Genomic DNA, 21,228 nt, shown 5'->3' on the forward strand with positions numbered 1-21,228 from the left:
AGCTTGTTTATTCTGATACAACAATATGGCATGCAGTCGCGTCAAACAATGGCATGAAACTATTAAAAACTAGCCTGACGTGGTCATACTCAACTCTAGTCAGAATATGAGTCTGATGCTCATTGGGCTGTGATTATGGGGCGTTTCAACCCAGCCAGGAAAGACCTCAATTGGACAGACCAACAACCAATCAGAGCAACGAAGCGACGCATTGTCAAATGTCAACAGAGCTCAACTGCACTGTGTTGCCAAGTACGCGTTTTTTTTCCTGCGGGTTGTTTTCTATTTCCACGGGTTGAAGCGACTATTATGTGATATATAGACCCATGAGTGCGAATTTTAGCAGCAACCTTGCCAAAATAACACACATTTTACCCCCCAAACGGCATTTTTCCCCCGGAGAACTCCCCGAGAAGCTATTAGGGTTAGTAGTTGGTGGGTTTTGTTGTAAAAACTTGGCAACCCTGTCTGCACGCGCGCCGCAATAAACGATCGTTTCCGGTGTTGTAAAGAAATAAAATAATTTAATGATACACAGTTACTTACCCAACATGATCATCATTTCTGAGAGAAATAGTGAAGGTGATGCAGATACAAACAAGCTCTCCGTTTAGGATTTGAACAAATATAACCCAAGCCCCTTTGATGACGCGATGATTAGGTTACTGTTGATCATCGGCTAAAGCCCGCCCTGATGATCTCATTGGTCAGTTTCTGTTCGGGGATAATTACTCCTCTATGGAGCGAGGCCAGACCGAACTGCACAAGCTAAAACATTTGTGGGCGGGGCTAAGTTCGGCAGGCATCCAGGCTAATTAAAAACATCATTCATTGTAAATTGTGATAATCGTAATTTACAATCGCAATTAAAATATCAGGGAAATAATCGACAATTATGATTTGTCATAATCGTGCAGCCCTTCTAGATATATAAACATTGGTAATGCTGGAACCCTGAAAAACTTATGTTGGTATTTTTAAAGGGTCACTTATTTGTCGGTTAACGGTTAGTGATCGGTTAACAAACTTTGGCTGTTGGTTAGAGAAAAAAAAAAAATTAACATCCCTATATCTCAGCTGTTTTTGTTTGTTTGTTTCCACCACAGCATAAAGAGACTAAAGAGGCAATTGCGACTTGATCTCGAAATTCTGACATTTTCTTTTGACCACAAAAAAAAATTGCCACTTTTTTCCCCATCTCACAATTTGGACATTTTGTCCTCACAATTGCAAGTTTATCTCACAAAGGCCTGTAATTTATGGTGTAAATAAATCAAACCATGAGTCCCAATAGGAAAATAATAACAATAGTATACCAAACACTGGAAGTTGTGCAAGATGTTTCCAGTATCCACAAACGAACACCACAGCACATGCAATCCTCTGGAGCGTCAGATGCAGAATGTCTCACCTGCTATGTAAATCTCATCTAGTTTGACCGCAACTTTCCTAGGCAAGCCCGCATCTAGTAGCGTCTGGAAGTGCTCTGAATGGGTAACCGCCGCTGAAGACTCGACAGGTTCATCCGTACCATTTCCATTTATATGCTCCGTGGCCATGTCTCCGTGACCTGTGTAGATGAAACGGACCGAATTAATCCAAAACTGGGTCAAAGTTGGGAGATCATAAGAGATGGAGAAACCCTGCAGGACAAGCATACTCTTACTTATTGAAGATGAGGAGCTTAAAGATGGTTAGAGATAATGTGTGTTAGGGATGCAAAAGTACAGTTAGTCCACGGTTCAATACTTACCTTGGTTTTTAACCACGGTTTTCAGTTAGTTTTTTTTGCTATTCTATTCTTAGGCGACAGGAACAGAAAGAGGTTAAGAAGAATTTCTTTTTATAGTAATACTCTTTCTTTATTTTTCTTAAACAACTTGAAAAACCTTAAACTTAACTTAAAGCTACACTGTGTAACTTGTTTAGTTTATTCTTAGCTAAAAACACTTAGCTCTTTCAAAAATATATGTGCTCATTAATGTATATTTACTTCTTTCAAGTAATAACGTATTCTGGTAAGTTTATAATATACCATTGAAAATACATACGGGTGAGGGGTTCGAATGCCGTTCGCCATGTTGCTCCTCTATCTTGAAAGTACAGTAGCCAAAGAGGGACATACCCGTAAATTCAAGCTTCGCCTTTCGCGTTTTAACACTCGATGGCACTGTGTCGAATGTGAAGAGGGGGATTGCCATGTTAATCTTGGTCTAAATTGGCCACCGTAGGAGTTAAAACGAAATCAGAATTGAGAGGAACAGAAACTAATATTCACAGGATGGTCATATACCTTTTCACTGCTAAATGGGGGAAAATATCACACAGTGGAGCTTTAAAAAACCTACACATTCCTGGTTGATTGTATACAATAAATATAAAGATTTACAGTGGCAGCTCAGTGATGTACAGTAGCATTTAAGTATAAAATTGATCGAATAAATGTAGGCAAATATTACTTTTCAATATGCAATATACATTGATTGAAAGCTAGTGTATATACTTTATTCAAGAGCAGTGAGTGATTTTTCTGTTTATAGTTGTTTTAACAATTTTAGAGGACAAGTGTTCATTAGGCTGCGCTGCTAAGACCTGCTCACATCTCATATACAGACACACACGATTTTACTTTCAATTTAGACATAACCGACTGTGTTTATAAACGTTAACCTTGTGTGTATTTGACAGTATTAGCTCAGTAAGACTACTTAGTCCAGTATTCACGCGTGTTTGACAGACGTTTAGTGCGCGCGCTCAGCATGTGTAAAACGTAAATGAACTGTTTAAACGGTAAGGCTTTCTAACAACCCCTAACTTTAGTGCACATGATTGGAAATTTGCTCATATCAGCGCGTAGACTCACAGGCACACTTAAACAGAGCCGAAATAAACTGAGAGAAATATTTCAAATGAAGAGAAATAGAAATAATTAATTAAATACAAAACAAAAAAAACAAAAAAAAACAAGCACGTATTGAACCGTGAATGACGTACCGAACGGTTCAATATTATATTGAGAATTGTGACATCCCTAGTGTGTATTATATTCTACACTTCAGAGAGATGAAATGCATGAATGGGAATATAAAGAGCGGGACTTTCTTATCTCATGTTAGTGAATGAGACGAGGAGCAGGACGTGCTACTGGACTGAAGTATTAGAGTTGTCGATGGACTCGATCTCCTCAATCTGTTTTTGATCCTCGCTCTGGATCTGATCTGCATACAGTCTTTCATAAAAACGTGATTTCCTCAGCGTTTTGTTCAAAATGTTGCTTTTTTTTAATGAAACTTACCCATATTTAAGTGTTGATAAAGGAATGCATGAAGCTAGAATAAAACTGTTTAAAAGAAGAGGGTCAGCTCTTTCTTTTGATATATTGCATGCTCAGATATTCATTATATTCTATGGGCTTTTAAAGTTTTGTGAAAAACGTCAAAAACCCTGGAGGTGGCTGGCAATTTTTTTAAACGCTGGCGGGGAAAGAGTTCATGTGTGTTAACCACAAAAAGCAGTGAAAAAAAGGGCTCGCAAAATCATCCGCCCGACGTCCCGGGGCTAATGTGTTTTCCAGTCGGGCTACCAAAATGTTTCACAGTCCTGCCCGACGGGCGATCTTAAATTGTGAAATTATTCCTTTCATAATGTGCATTGTTCACAATCTTGACTTGTTATCTGAAGGAAAAATATAATCGCAGAAGTTTTGGTCATGCTGATATGACCGCAGAAAAGGTTTGCTGATCGGTTTTACACCGCACATGCAGAAGCTGTGTGTACAGAGAGCAGCTGAACTATGGTGTGTGTGTACTAGGGATGGGACGAAATATCGTTTGACGAAATATCGCGATACAAAACGTGACGAAACGCATCGAGGTCGAAAAAAATGGATCGCGAAATAAAGATAGATTGCACTGCTGCATGATTTGCGTAGTATATAAATAATTTAGTGTATTGTATATATGTGTGTGTGTGTGTGTGTGTGTGTGGGGCAGACATAACAAAACGCAGCGCGCATTTTCTGTCTGATCTGAGTTTGATCTGAGCCCGTAGTTGGAAAAAGTGAGAGCAGTCAGACAAAGGATGTAGCAGCAAACATTAATAGAGAAAGAAAATGGTTGACACTAGCATTAATATTCTAAACCAAAAATGCAGTTATTGCCTACATAAACTACCATATTTTCTGTTTAACTTTTATTAGACTCCAGAAAGAAAAGGGCGTTTTTTCACTGAGCACATTCTCTGCAGTCTGAGCGCGATGCACTGCAGCTCACTCTCGCTCATGTCTGAGGTAAATCATTAACACCATCACCGCTTACTGGACACGTGTTTTATTGAACTAAATACATTACAATTGGCTAAAACGAATGCACAGGTTACTTTCCTGAACAAGCGCGCTCCCGTGTCGTCCGTGTTCTTCACACTGTCCAAGTGAATCGCGGACCAGTTCGACGCGCACACGCAAAGGCAGTTCAGTAGGGAATGCGGATCTCTTAAAGGGGCCACACTATATTCCTACTCGTGTAATATGGACCTCCTCCTGGTATGGTGTGGTTCTGGTTTGCTTACTGGTACACATTAACAATTTTTCATACGAACTTTGCCCTGTTCTGAATTAAACTGCCAGTGTAAAAACTCCCTTTATATTGTTAAAATGAGAGAAATCACTACTTACTCATTATTTTTAAGTTTAGGCTTAAGAGACATGAACAATTTCTTAGATAAACATATCTATGACCTTTGATATGTCTAGTCTTCATGCTGTATTGATTATTATTGAATAAGTATGATTTCACTAATAATAAATGTACATTTGCATAAAGAATGCATATTTGTCCATACCTATGTTGATTAGAGTATTAAAAACTTAATTTAAACTTAATTTAAGAGACATTTACAATTGCTAAAAAGGTGTGATTAAATTGGAATTAATCGCGAGTTAACTCATGACAATCATGCAGTTAATCGCGATTCAATATTTTAATCGGTTGACATCCCTACAGTGCCCTCCACAATTATTGGCACCCCTGTTTAAGATGTGGTCGCGGACTTCTAAAAATTCTCCTTTTTTTTAAAACAACATAGAACCAAATTGCAAAAAAAGAGAAAAATCCTACCTTTCGTTTAAGTACATTACTTAGGTGGTAAAAAAAAAAAATCACAGATTTGGAAAGAAAAAATAATAATTTGATATCGTATCGTGACGTATCGTATCGTAACCCTGGCATATCGAGGTGCATCGTATCGTGAGTTTAAGTGTATCGTCCCATCCCTAGTGTGTACTGCAAATACAGATGAATATCGTCCATTCTGTCACTTTTCCTGCGTTCTCCTCCGACTCCTATCTGTCGAGTGCTTTGATTTATGATGGGCAGATTATATATCTGCAGCAAATACAACGGTGTTCCCCTCTGTCCCAAAAACATGCATATAACATGCCGTAGATATGTAGTTTACATGATAAAAGTAACCTTAAAGTTAAGATATGCCTCTAGTTTTAATAATTTAAACGCCTCTGTGTGCGGTGTAAATGCTCTAAACTGTTAAATAAGCGATGTGTACGCTCTGCTAACGCGTGCGGCTGGATTGTGTGTGTGGTCTTGTTTTTGTGAAATATCAGGACAGGGGCAGAGAGTGTGTGTGTGTGTGTGTAGGTTTAGGGGCAAGGGAAAATACAGTCTGTACAGTAAAAAAAACATTACACCTATGGAATGTCCCCACATTTCACAAAAACAAACGTGTGTGTGTGTGTGTGTGTTGAGCCCCTTTCACACTGCACATCGGACCCGCAATATTCCCGGAGCATTGCCGGGTCGCCTTCTGTGTGAAAGCACCCACGTCCCGGGATTGATTACCGAATTGAACCCGTGTCGGGGACCTAGTAACACTGCGGGGTTCGACCCGGGACGAGCGCTGTGTGAACAAAAGCCAAAACTAATGCCGCAACGGATGTGACGTAGTGATGACGTAGTTATCGTGCGACTCCTAGAGCTTGTTTTTCCAATTATACAACCCCGCAGTGCCAGAAGAGCTAGTCGGTGTTTTAAACACAGAGTGTGTTCGTATACAAAAGAAACTAAAATTAAACAAGCAGAAACGTGCGCAAACTGGACACAAGTCGAGACCACGGAGCTCCTTACTATCCGCGCTGAAGCTGAGATCGCTCGCCGTTATACGTCACATCCGGATGTCACGTGTCAACTCGACCCGGGACCGTTACGGGTTGTGTCAAGTGTGTCAAATGTCTCAAGTAGGGATGCGCGATATACCGGTACTGGAAAAATACCGGTATATATTTTATTTAAAACGGTACGATATCATGATTTGGCACATTTCGGTATATGCTGCTTTTCCGAAGTTCACCGCTAGATGGCAGCGCGCTACCCCAACTGACCCGAAACAACCGGCTAATGTGACGACAACATAGACGAACAAAATGGATAAAGCAGTTGAATCTCACTCAAGATGCCCAAAACGAATGAATAAAGAGAGGAGTAGAAGTGACATTTGTAATGACTTCGCTTATAAAACTGATGAAGAACCATCAAACCTAGCCAAGAAGCATCTGTCACTATCCTGACTTTAAGACTTCTGAAGAGATCGACAGGTCAGTGGATCATTCAAACCATCTCATTTAGACATTTTTGTTTTTTTAACACTGATCAACGCACACACACAGCCTAACATAAGATCAAATATCACAATCTCCAGCGTTCGTTTCAAGCAATGACATTTAGATCTCATTATATTTGCACGCATACTATTGCACTGTTTACATTCGCGTTAGACACCGCCGACTGTGTTTATGTGAATACTCACTAAAGACGGACATTTGTACATAATTCTGTGTATTTGACTGTTTAAGGAAACTTAATGTGTAATGTGCGAGCGTGACTAAGTGACAGGCGTGTGTGTGTGTGTCGTTGTTATAAGCTCATGTCTCCTATAACTGTTATTACGAAATGCTATAAAATCTCTTGCGTGTTCAAATGATTTCCGTTCTCCATCCCGAGACGAGCGTGAAATGTTGAATCGGATTATGCAGATTGCTTTAGTGCAGTGCGACGTCTTTTGAAACCAGAAGCAATTAGCTAATTTTGAGAGATTTTTGCTGAAATTATTTCTCACAAGAAAGTTTTGAAATGACTGATTTGATGTGATAAGCTTTGCTGATTAATTTACTAATAAACATTTGTGGTAATTTCCCACTTTATAAACTCAAAACTTGCATAATTGTTCTCATTCGCGTGCAATATACCCGCGCTAATATCAGACCTTGTGGTGTCGATTTAATATCGGTACTTCGGTATTAGATTGTGGTGCCGTACCGAAGCCAAAATTGTGGTATCGAGCCATCCCTAGTCTCAAGTGAAAGTAAACACTTGTGTGTAATCCGTTTTCACATTCTTTATGTCAAAAGAAAGCATCACTACAACTTCTAAAAGTGACCAGCAGTGTCATTCACGTTTTGCTGTGTGTGTGTGTGTGAGACAGCGCAAGACTGCAAGTTATTGTTTTTCACAAATTATAACTTCACATCAATCAAGTCCCATAAGTAACAGTCGTGTGCCCAGTCTATTCTCTGCTATTTGCCGACCTAAAACGGACACTTTTCACAATGTTGAAGCAGCCTATTAAAATCATTCAGATATTGCGCGCCATTGCTATATTTCGCTAATTTCGATATATTGCACAGCCCTAATTCACACTAGGGATGTGACGGTGAGGAGATTTTCCCACTGGTTAACTGATGTATGACAACACTGGTAATATACCGAAATCAATGGCAGGTGCTTTTGAGGCCATGTCCACACCACTATTACCTTCATTGACGAATAATTTGCCATAATTTGTCAACAACCTTTTGTCACAGACGAAAACAAGACAACTAGTGCTGGATGATAACCGCGGGGAAACACGGCCTTGTTGCTCTTCTACAAGCTCATGCATCTCCTTACAGCGCTTCAGAACGGCTCGATCAATAACATTTATCCCCGGTTATTGTTTATGAAATAATGCTGATGAATAATGACAGTGGTTCACTTTATATAGTAATATGTTTTAAACTGTTGTAACAATTAGGGCTGAAACGATTCTAGTTACTCAAATTCAAAAAATCCTCGAGGTAAAATCATCTGCCTCGATGCTTCGTTTAGTTCATTAAATACACACGGATGTTGCAGAAAGACATTTTTTGTGTAAGGACTCAGAGTAATTGATTTTTTCATAAATTTTTCAGTAATTGAATCCATAATGTGTTGATTTTAATAAAGACGCGAAACTCATTTCACGTTAAAACGCAATAAAAACATGTCGTTCTTTAACTTTCATTTTCAGCTCATGTCGAGATCAAAGACTGCAATGCGAGAGAGAGAGCGGCATCAGCACTGATAATATCATTTAGTCTCGCTACTTTTTAATGAAGACAACTGTGTGTTGAGCTTTAGGATGCGACGCTGAAAATTTCATTCGTGGCAATTCGCGGTCAGCTAACGAGATACAAGCAACTCCAAACGCATGAACGCGATGGAGTTTGCAGCTTTTTGCAGAAACTGCAGGTCACACCATTCACACACACACACGCAGGACACTCAGGATTCGTAGCCTAACTAGTCTTTTTGCTGTTTAATATTCACATACACTACCACCAGATGCGTTGGTCATCGTTTTGATTTGAACGATTCTGATTCCGATTCCGATTCTTACTTTCGATTCCGGTTCTTTTCGATTCTCGATTCCGATTCTTTGAGGGGTGGAGTCAAAACATGTCACATCGATATTCAATGCTATTTTCAATATTTTTCGCTGCATATGCTGTCAATTAGATATTTTTTATATAATATATATATTTTTTTGTCTGTCTTTTGAAAGTCTAGGCAATCAAAAATTTCTTCTGAAGAGATCCCTTTATATGATAAAGCTTTTAAGCTTTTTCTCCTATATAAACATTGATCAATTACTATTAAAATTATCTCACAAATATTTGCTAACTCAATGTATTTTTTACAACGGGGTAATTGTGTTGCAATAGCTTACACACAGCACAAGTAAGCTTGATTTCGAATGGTAAATTGAATTTAAAAAGACGACTAAACAGTAATTACATAAGAACAAATAAACATATTACAAAAAAATAGCACAAATAAATAAAATAGAATAAAATATATAAATGAAATAGACTGCTTTATTTTTTCAGGTAGGTCTAACATTCAGGTAAGAAACTGAATTAAAAAACGCAAAGTGGCTAATTAAATTTAAAATAACATTGGATAATGTTTTTTGTAGTTTGACTTTGAATAACAAATGAGTGCTGTCCCTTTAAGAACTGCCGCACTCATGGATCCTGAACACTGGTCCTGTTACTCATTCTTCATTTCTTCCTGAATTGTTCACGACTGTGTTTACATTAATACTCTTCTAAATGTGCACTGAGAATTTGGTTGATTGTGTTTGACCAATAATAAGCTGGAAAAAGAAGCTAATATTTGCACTTGTATGTCAGAGGGGGCTTTATTACGGTATGTGTGTGTGTGCGCGCTTCAGATGTGAGCTTGAAATCTGAGGGATTCGTAGAATTATGTGCAATCCCGCGCGAAATTCAGACCGATCACACACACTAACACGCTGTCGTAAGGAAAAGTCCAGCAGAACGCGCGTCCGTCGTGTTCAGAGGGTTAACCGGGCTGAGTGAGAATATGCGGCTGCGCGTCAACTCCAAGCCTGCAGTCTCCCTCTCATTTACTGAAGCTTTCGCGCCTCGATCGCCCCCCGGTGACAGGTCCCAGTATAGCCGCCCCTCTGTGATTTCTAATGGACGCGAGGCAAACTAAATAATAAAATTACACATAAAAAAATTTCCCCCAAAGTTAGTTTATGTCACTGAAGGCAGTTATCATCACGATGTTTTCATTTCAGGTGTTCGTTTTAAAAATAAGTTTAGTTTGAGTTAGTTATTTGATGCTATAAAAACGGCTGTGTGACATCATGATTGACAGCTGAGACTGACGTCTTCTCTGAGTGAAGTTGTCACTGAGGCACTAACGGACTTTTTTTGAATTTTTTGGGAGCAGATTAGAGCTTAAGCTTTAATTTCTACATTTCCATAACTGTTTATTTCACACCAACATAATTAATTGTTCTACATCTGCGAGAGTGTGGGCGGGCTTTTGATATCGCGACTGTACTTCCTGCTCTACTTCCTGCGCTCTACTGCGCAACTCCGGTCCCGAAATCGCTACTGCGCAGACTCGGTCCCAAGATGTCCGCGCCGTGCAAGGCTGCCTGAAAGCTTCAAATATGACAAGCGGAAACGGATGATGTCGAGTCGTCCATATTTTTTTATGGTCTATGGTCAACTCGCTGTCAGTCAGAGAAAGAGAGGAGAGGAGGGTGCAGCTGGGATCGATAGGCTACTGTAGAAACTGAGCAGGCTATCGTATCTTTTCAGATATTTCAGTATCTATATTTTTGACAACACTAGTTGCACTGTTTCGACCCAGGCTTTTTAAAAGTGAAATAAATCCACACTTCAGAGCGCTGTTTACCGGACTTCCATGGCTAAAAGAACAAGCGGGCGCGCACCGGATATCAGGTGGCCATGGAAACCAAAACTTGCGCGTTTGGAACCGATGATCGGAACCGAAAACAAATTTTCTAAACGATTCCGATGGAATCGTTATTTTTGAAACGGTTCCAAGCTGGAACCGGTTCTCGATGCCCAACCCTACCACCAGATGGGTTGGTCTAGCAACAAGTGCAAGCCACTTCACAGACACAGATAGTTGCGTGTTCTGAGTTAACACAATCAGAGCGTAAAAAAACAGGATATATAACGGGAAATAGCGGTAAAAGAGCTAAAATACCTGAGAAACCCGGAAAAACGGGAGGGTTGACAGCTATGAGTCAATGACAGCTAGTAGTGGGTGGAACCTTCTTAATGAATGCACCTGAAATTTATGCAATAAACATTTTTTTGACATATTTTTCATATTGCTCTATATAGCCTGCATCAAAATGAGGTTTGCAATTAGCCTATGCGCTAGGGCTGGGAACATTATTTTGATTTGATTTAAAAATCGAGTTGGTAGGTCAAATCGATTCATATTTTTTAAAAAATAGATTTTTTTTCTCCCCCTCTGCAGTATAGCGCAATAAATACATTATGCATTCGGCAAATCTTCCTTCAGGGCTTCCGTAGCACGCTCCCTGCGGTGCAGCCCTCTGCCCCTCCCCTCTCCCGAGGGCAGCGCGCGCATACACAAACCACACGGCAGAAACACCCGGCGAAAGAGAGCAGCTCCTTCCAAATAAATGCTCTTCGACTTCAGTCGTGTGGAGTTGCAACGGGTCTTTAGTGTGGGTGGAGGTATTGTCACCTGTAACCGAGCCATAGCTGTCAACCCTCCCGTTTGTCCGGGTTTCTTACATATTTTAGCTCTTTTACCGCTGTCTTCCCGTTCTAGTATTTTCCCGTGAAATATCCTGTATTTTTACGCTCTGATTGTGTTAACAGAACACGCAACTATCTGTGTCTGTGAAGGGGCTTGCACTTGTTGTTTGCTCGCGTTCCAGCGGCTACTCCAGGGTTGATGTAGGTGGTCAACCCTGTTAAGACATGTTATTTTGCCAAAGAAGATTTGTTTTAAAGCAACCTATTTCAGTGTAGCTATTATGTGACGAAAGCATCGCGCTTACGCTGAGAGTTTGAATTTGTGACGATCGGGTGCGATCTGTTCTTAGCAGCTGATTCGGTGACCTTACAGCTGGTCCGCGCATCTCTACTCTTGTTCTTATTTCAAGTTTCCTTCCTGTCCAATATTTTTTGCTTCTTACAAAAGCCACACAGCCTTCAGAAGACAGTAAAGGCTCATCTCATCCCTGAGCTGAAGCTGAAACTTTAAAGTTAAGCTTCAAAACAAAAATACAATGTTTAGGCAATATTGTTATATTACTATTATTTTGGTTAATTGATTGTATGTTAAGTTTAAGACTGAACTAGGTTTACCTTTTTGAAGTAATTTGAAATATATTTTCATAATATGGCAATTGTATGCATTAAAATTGTTTAGTTTCACAGTTATTAATGTATGCAATTTCAGCAATAAAACTTAATCTTTCTAAAAAGAAAACAAATTGTTATTTTTAAGATACCCGTCTTATTTTCTCTTGTATTTTAGTACTGCTCTTTACCGAATAATCGGTAGAATACTCGATTACTAAAAGAATCGATAGCTACAGCCCTACATTTAAATAAATCCTTAAAATAAACACTAATTATACTTTAGATGGCAACTTCTTGATTCTGCAAACATGTTTCATAAATAAAGTAATTAAAAGGGAAGTAAACACTGTAGATCTATAGATTTGTGCGCACTGGTAATCATATTGGTTTCAAATGCGGACAAGATAGCACTAATTTAACATTCAACATAGGGCTGGGCGATATGGCCCAAAAAAATTATCACGATATAATTTAGCATATCAGTCGATATCGATAAATATCACGATAAATGTAAAATCTTTATTTCTTTAAAGTTTAAAGGCATATTTTTGCTCATGAGTGAAATATGTAGAAAACAAACAGTTAGCTGTAGTTTTAAACTATCCTTTATTGTCAAAACATGACAAACACTTCCCAAACAAGTGAACAATTTATTTAAACTGAGGTAGATTTATTTATTAAAATCTTAACTGTGGTCAGCATTTTTTTACTCAACACTATATATCAATAATATATCATTATACAGGGCTTGACATTAAGCATGTTCATGTGCTTGTCCTTGGAACAAGTACATCGTTCAAGCTTGTCCAAGTAAAAAATTAGCTTGTCCGGAAAAGTGTGTGTGTGTTTGTGTGTGTGTGTGTGTGTTTGTGTGTTGTAAATATAATTTATTCTGAAGCAATATTCTCACCAGTGTTCAATCAGCTTTGACATATTTAAATATGCATATTTGTGGTTTTTATTTTTATTGAATCATTTGAAATTTGTGATATTTTCACCTTTTATAAAGGGCATTTTCCCTTAATCTTATTAAATATAGGCTAAGCTTCATGTTTCATTTTATATTTGTAATTTTGATCAATACATTTAATTAAAATAAAACACTATAAGGGCTGTTACCAATCAAATTAAATAATTTACACTGAAAAATTACAACAGCATTAAATAATGTTTTGAGATTTGTAGTTTTGAATAGACAAATAAGACATGTTGGAAAGTATGTTTAAAGATCAAATTAAACCACCAGTAGGTGGCAGCAGGTGGCCGTCTTAATGAGCGAGTCATTGAGTCGTTCATTCAAACGATTCATTCAAACAATGAATCGTTCATTTACACACGTTGTTGTGAGACGCGTTGCGGTTCTGCTGTGAACGATTTTCGCAGCTGAAACAGAACAAATAATGCAATATTGAGCGTTTATATATTTAATTGTCTAAGTAAAACACTAAGAACGCAATCGGTCAAAAAAAAGCGTTTTAAGAAACATTTTGAGGCCCCTTCTCTTGCCTCACAGTGGATTGGTCCACCGTGCATCTCACCGACACACACACACACACCTCACCGACAGTGGGCTGGTCGGGAGAGAGAAAAGTTCAGTATTTGTGGATCTCCAGTAAGGGCTGTCTAGTCTATTTTATTCATTTTAAACACCAGATGACATTATTTCTCTTTTGATACAGGCGATGTGGAGTCATTAATACATCACCAAAGACAAACAATTATGATAGCGATGTACAAGATGGATGTTTTAGTGATTATAGTTTGGGAACGTTAGGCTGTTGTAAATAAGTCACCCACTACAGCTAACAAGGTAATAAGCCGGTGTGTGAATGTAGTTAATGTAGATTCACCGCTGTGTTGGGCTGCATGTTATATGGAAGGACTTTGAAGAAACAAGATAATTTAATAATTAAATTCTGTGTGGTGAACGTGAACCTATGATAAGCAGTCCACGCACGTCGCTCTGTTTTATGTCGGATGGGATCGCTAAAATATCTCCAAACCACTGAAGTTGAGCGAACTAACTTGTCAACGATATCTGTGTCCTCTGAGCTGGCCGTGAGAGCTGCATTTTCTTCATTATTGCTCATTTTTATCGCTCCACTTATCTCCGATCCTCCAAGCCTGTCAGCCACAGACTGTAAACATTACCGCGTGCAGCACCCAGACGCCCGGTCTGCAATACGCATGCGCAGCACTACGCATAGCGCGTAAGCATTATATCGAGAATTTATCGACCTGTTGTTATCGTTTTATCGAGGAAAATTATATCGTGATAATTATCGTTATCGTTTTATCGCCCAGCCCTAATTCAACACTGTGTAAACCACATCGTTATAGTGGTCAACTGAATATAGCACAGCCCTTTTCAGCACCACCTGCCAAAATAAGTCACGCTTCTAGCATGTCGGCCAATGCCAATATTTAAAAAAATGCCAAATATCAGCCTCGTGATATAATCGGTCGACCACTAGCACTAGGGCTGCACGATTAATTGAAATCGAACCGCAATCGCGATTTGGCTTGTGTGCGATTATGAAAGCTCAAAGGCTGCGATATTAAATAAATAAATGCCCAGTGTGTTAGCGAAGAGCGACTCTGTGATAAACAATGCTCAGTCTGAAAGACTGCGAGTTTGAGTCGCTTATAACGTGCGTTTGAAAGAGCAACAGGAGTCAAACATCTTCACAAACTAGTGAAGCGTTCATAAACCTGTTCAACAAAAGACAACGTTAATAACATGTTTTACCTCACTTTATATCGTCAGTCGAGTGTGTGTGAGCTGATGTGGCTTCTCATCACAGTGAGGCAGACGAGGCGTTATTTAATAGCAACCTATGTCAATCAGCACTGCATTATAATACACTTTATTATTATGAAAATACCCTTGATGGCTTGAAGAACTCAAATACACCATATTTTGCTGCAGTCGAGTTTATTGTCGTCATGTTTAATCAAAGCGTCTCTATCTTCTGTTTACACCGCGTTAGCTTCACATCATGGTGATTTCCTGAAAACTGAAGTCAATTACTTCTCTGAGGCGAATGTGGCGTTTTCCGCTCGAGGGCGCCCTCGGGCTTTCAGTTTGAATTAAAAAATTTTGGGTAATCAATAATAAGAAAATAATGCTTAACACATTTTAAAACTTAATAAACTTTTTAAAATTATAAATTTGTTGGACAATCCATGTTTTTCTTCAATGTACAGGAGTTTTTCTCCCACAGTGGATGCATTAAAAACAGACTTTAAGAATAACTCCTTAGGCTTAGACCTTTCCAATGTTTTTTAGTCATAGGCTGTCTGCATATTAATAGGTAACCCAGCAGTTTTTTTGTGTGTGTAAAATAAGTTTTCTGTAAAATATTACAAAAATAATAATAATAATTAGTATTAGTATTATATTGTTATATTTATTTTGACATACTCTTTTTTTATTGGTAATTATGAAAATGTTATTGTAATGGTAATATTTCTTATTTTTAAAAATATTTTTAGCAGTAATAATAATCATAATAATAATTATTAGTCACATTAATATAAAAACAAAAAATGTTATAAACACTTTTCATTTGTAAAAAATTATAATAACAATAATCGCATTTTAAATCGCAATCGCAATTTTACAGAGAATAATCGCAATTATATATTTTCCCCAAATCGTGCAGCCCTAACTAGCACCAACTTCCACATTACTTTTTAAACGTACTGACCGCTTTGTGCAAGTTGTTTTTTAAGTATGTGTTACTGCGAAAACGGATAAATTAATTTAAAATCGGCATGAAATGGAAATTTGCAATGTTTTATTTCTATCCTATTGTGACATCTCAGTGTAAAAATTAGGGCGGGACTTGATGTTGCCCATTAGGAATTGACCGTTTGCAAAGACCCGCCCCCTATAGTTACTGTTGCCGTGTCCGACAAGCCGCACACTCACACACATACACAGTTCTCACGCAGTGTAAAACAATCGCAGATCAGGCCATCCTTAAAAATATTCTTGTTTGCCGTAACCCGACCGACCCTGTCAATTTAGGGCCGACTCAATTTTTTATTTTTTTTTCCTTTTAGTCCGACCGACTTGCCGGTTGTAAATTGGCTTTAAGACCGACCAATTTCTTTTTTTACTTTTCAAACAACTAATACAACAGTAATAAAATAATATGAATTATATTTTAGTAAGTATTATAAATGTATAAATTGCCTGGGCCATACAAACGAAGGCTACGTTCTTTCGTTTATAGAAAAACCCGTGACGTCATCTATGTTTACACTATGGTTAACGGATGTCACACTATGGCCAGCACGTGCGTTCGTTTCGGCTCGGCTCATACTCTCATTCACTGTGATGTTAGACTGTTAAAGCCCTGTCGGAGATTTCGCCGTGTGACAGGAGTCAGGACCATGGACACGTTACACACACCGGGCAAGTGCACTGCAGAGGGGAGGGCTTAGTTTGAGCCCCTGCCCTTTTTGAAAATGAATCAAAAGTGCCCCCTCAACATTTATCATTACTATATTGTGGCGAATAAAACTGATTTTGAATTATAATTAATATAACAACGTGTACAAAACAGTAACAAATGGCGGAAAAGCCGTTTATCTTGTCTCTGTCAGTCTGAAATGTCGTTGTCATAACGCGTTGCTATGGGTAGCGTGTGTTCTGCTCGACCCCAGCGCGTGGTGGGAGCGGCGGCACTGGTTGTAACTTGAAAAATAATGCTTTATGTATGGTTCTGTCGATGGATACACGTGCACTACAACAGCGATAATAAAAGAAAACGTGGGCAAAACGGTCTTTATTTGTAAACTGTGTTGCCGTATGACCAGTGCTGCCGTATGACCAGTCATTTTCGCCATCATCACTCAGTATATTCGCCAGAAGACGCGAATGAGAACCCTCTGCAGTGAGAGAAGATCTGTCTCTGTGCGCAGCGCGCGCACGTCTCGCAGCGCGCAAATATTGAGTTCTTTCAAGTCTTGCGTTTGAACGGATAAACTCACACAAAAAGTAACGTTATGTCAACATGTCGATCTTGATGAGTATCCATCAGACAGTCTGTATATGCCTTAAGAGAACTTTATACAGTTGAGAAAGACGATGCATATCTCTGTATTAGGTCTTAAAGGGGCAGTAGCCTTTACTGCTGTCTGTCAAACAAAAGATAAGGACTCACTCACTGCTCTTGATTGAATAGCTGGTTATAGCTACTTAATTAATTGAATTCATAAAAACAACTTTTTGCTTTTTAATATTCAAATGCACTAGTCTATATCACCAGATGCGTTGGTCTGGCAAGAAGTGCAAGCCACTTCAGAGACACAGATAGTTGCGTGTTCTGAGTTAACACAATCGAGCATAAAAATAAGAAACATATCACGGGAAAATACTAAAACGGGAAGACAGCGGGAAAATAGCTAAAATACATGAGAAACCCGGAAAAAAAGGGAGGGTTGACAGCTTTGAGTCAATGACAGCTAGCTGGTGGTTGGACCCTTTTCTTAAAGAATGCACCTGAAATTTATGCAATAAACATGTTTTTGACAAATATTTCAATTTGTTTGTGGTCTATATAGCCTGCAATTAGCCTACACGCCCGAAGGCACGGCTTGAAGACCCAGTCAGTGATGTCACGATATGCCAATTTGTTTAAATTCATACCTACGTAATCACCATCACCAAAAATGTACATTTTTTTTTGTATTAAAATTTGAAAAAAAAAAAATATAGACCTACCTACCGACCCTTTTTTTTTTAAATTTTACTGTTACTGCAAACCAAAATATTTTTAAGGATGGCCTCAGAGAGGATACTGACAATGCACTGACAGACAGGACAGAGCAGGTTACTTTTAATATAAAACGATGTCTCTACCCTAAAATTGCCTCTTTTTTTTTTTTAAAGAAATGCAAGCAATAAACAGCATTTTGTGGCTCTTAAAGTGTGGTGACAGGTCGCTTTAGCGTCTCAGTTAAAGCTGTTCGTGAACCGATCATCTCGTCCTTCTTGTTCATTTATAGTATCAAATAAACATGGATTAACTTCAGAAGGAATGTTGTTTCAACCACGGAAAGACGTCAGCACACACCGTTTTTCATGTACAAGTCCACCGATGTTAATCTAGGAACTCTGTTGACCAGTTTGTTGGACAAAAATGGCAGATTCAGCGGATTGTGATTGGTAAGTTCGCCTGTCAATCAAACTGCCAGCTGGTTTGCTATTGGTGGATCTCATCTGAGTGACAGGTGGCCCTGCCCTCATTGTCAGAGAAGAGATGAAGTTATTCTGGTTCAAGGTTATGAGGCACATGAATAAAAATACACAATGGAGGGATAAATACATTTATAACAATTAACAAACACTACAATATTCAATTAAAAAAAAAGTATTTTTGATTTCATGGGGACTTTAAGCAAAAAACTATTTCATGTCTGAGATTTACTTTAGCATTTCATGCAAGCAAAAATACTTAAGCGCAGACACCGACATGACATACATTATGTGGTACAGTACAAATATTTAAAGTGTTCCGGTTTTTTTGCCGAATTGAACAACTTTATTATGTACAGAAAATTAATGTTTGACATTCACAATCATGCTCCATGGTATTTATAATAATATATTAGCCTATTATATTAATAATAATACTGTAAAGAATCATGGCATGGCTTTTGTCGGTATTTCATCACTCTGACGTCCACGTGTTCCGCCGGCCGGATCATTCCCGCTTCACGAGCACGAGCACCGCGAGATGACGTTTACAGAAAAAAACGGTCACAATATCAGTGCGGTTCACAAACCCACACATTAACGTTAGCGCTTGATAAACGAGTCATTACATTCCGTTTATCGACATAATAAGCGACGGAACTTCTGGTGAATGTTCAAAATCAACTTTAAACACGAGTCGGGGTGGATAAAATGACTAAATGCCATGCATTCTCACCGGGCCGTGTCTCTTTGTTGTGTCAGTAATGACAAGTAACGTTACACACACTCGCTAGGCCACAACACACACGAGCTACGTGGACACTCTGATAAAGCCCATTTCAGCACCTCCGAGAAGTCTCTCAGCCAGATTTCACACATAGTAAAGACAAAAGAGCAAAACAAGTTCACAACTAACTTTAGTCGTGGTTGGACGTGTTAAATGTGTTTGTTTGACAACGTGTGTGTTTGTTAGGGGGGAGAAGGAGGGGGCGACATCGTGTTTGATCAGCAACCACATCATGGCTTTACCATACTACTTTTACATGCATCGAAAGCAAACAACAGTCGGCGAATAAGGTATAAAATGTGTAAGAATGGCGGTCGTCGGATCTGTGATGAGTGGAGCCGCGCGCGTGCCGCCACAGAAGCCGGTGCGATCACTCTCTACTCTACCGAAAGCCCAAGCATCACTTCACCGACAACACAACGGACTCCGCGGTCATGAAATCTGAAGAGAACGGTCTCATACCTGTCAGTTAATATCTTGGATTATGTTGGGATAAATCCAGAGAGAAATGTACTGAAAGAGAGAATAAAGTGGCCAGATCCCGCCGTGTCTGCTATCTCACTCTTTTCAATAGGTCTGATGCAAAATGGCGGCGAAACTCATGCCGCGGGAGTTTTTTTCCGCTTCCGGTTGTACGGGGTTTCTCACACAGCCATTGGAGGGGTCACATTACACCGACTGACACACTGCACACTGCGCAGTATATACTGCTTAATTTTATTTTATTTTTTTAAGAATAAGTAAACTGTACAGTATCTATTGTCAGGAAGCCCATTTCTACCACATAAGAAACAAAACATACTAGGCTAAATCTTAAATATAACATAAAAAGTCAACATTAGTACACAGAAAGTCGACAATATGCTACTTAATTATTATTATGTTTCATAGTTATAACATAACTATGAGAATTTTAGGGCATAAGTATTAGATTTAAAAAGTCAAGATTATTATATAGGCCTCAGGGGCCGGATCTTGAAGATTATTTATGGGGTGGCAACACTGAAGCAAGCATAGGCCTACTCATGGTTTTAGTGGATTCAAGTAATTTTGTAATGGTCTATAAAGAATAAAGACTGTTGTGTTGTGATTTTGCCTGAACATGGTGAACTGAAAAGACAGCCAAATCAGAAATTGTTGCAATATTGTCCTGTTTAACACTGTGAAGCTGCTTTGCAACATTCGTCATTGTAAAGGTGCTATATAAATAAGGTTGTTGACTAATTTAAAACTTAAAGTGAGAACTAAGTTTATATCAATATTAATTTACAAAGCATAACAAACAATTCAGTTTCTATATGAATATAAGCCTCAATACATCAAGTAGCCTACTGGTTTATTTAAGCACCAACAGATAGCAAATACACATAAACCACAAGTTGTAGTACATCTAGATTAAGATGAGGTGCATGCATTCAATCATCAACAGATATTTTCAAAATAATAATAATAAATTACAGGTTTTAGCGCAACAAGAGCAACAAAACGCCCATCTAAAGTCATCAAATATCTTGTCTCACCAGTATCTAACAAAATCACTGATTGTCACCATAATATGGTTTACAAGGTAAACATATTGACATATGGTCCTTTAAATCATAACTTATTGTAGGTTATAGGCAAACTGAAGATGCTCTTTCAAATGTGTACGTTTAAAAAAACAAAAAACATGGGTCTTGTAATTTTCACTAAATAAATTGTGTATTTTAAAAAAAATAAAATTGTGGTTCAGTGTTTTATAGAAGATATTGAAAAAAAATTCACTAATAAAACCAAAAGATACATTTTTCTAATTTTTAAAAGGAAATTTAAACAATTTGGAGGCTTGAATTGAGGAACTGATACATTTTTTAGAGAATTAGCTCAATTGTGCAGTTTTACTCAGAAACACTATTGTTAGTTCCCAGCATGCTTTGCATATGGCTGGAAATGGAGATTAATATTGAAATGAAGTGTTGTTTTATGTGTTTTTGAGTGAAGGGAAACATCTGTTAATGTTTAATGCTCAGTTATGATTGACATTTGAAAGAGTTTCTTCATGTTGACGTTTTGACCGTTAGTGTGCAGAAGAGAATCATTTCTAATGCCCGTGCAGTAACACTTTTGATTATGCTTATACTGTGTACTAACAGCATATGGACTGTTAATTGTATAACATAACTCAAATATAAGTCAAATATAAACAGGTAATTTCCATTCATTCCAATGTATACCCCTTTTTAAATCAACTTATTA

General features: G+C 38.3%; 1 protein-coding gene across 2 annotated transcripts in view; it reads right to left on the minus strand.

Moving 5' to 3' along the window:
- The window catches only part of syncripl (synaptotagmin binding, cytoplasmic RNA interacting protein, like), a 44,695-nt gene extending 25,081 nt beyond the window's left edge, over positions 1-19,614 (minus strand). For both annotated transcript variants that reach the window (XM_067456242.1, XM_067456240.1), the window contains exons 1-2: positions 19,456-19,614; positions 1,412-1,570 (exon numbers count right to left, since the gene is read on the minus strand). In XM_067456242.1, the coding sequence (XP_067312343.1) occupies positions 1,412-1,559 (148 nt within the window). In that variant the 5' untranslated portion in view covers positions 1,560-1,570; positions 19,456-19,614. The remainder of the gene's footprint in view (positions 1-1,411; positions 1,571-19,455) is intronic.
- Positions 19,615-21,228: the final 1,614 nt, after the last annotated feature.

This window comes from Pseudorasbora parva, chromosome 10 (genome assembly GCF_024679245.1).
Source record: "Pseudorasbora parva isolate DD20220531a chromosome 10, ASM2467924v1, whole genome shotgun sequence".
Taxonomy (NCBI): Eukaryota; Metazoa; Chordata; class Actinopteri; order Cypriniformes; family Gobionidae; genus Pseudorasbora; species Pseudorasbora parva.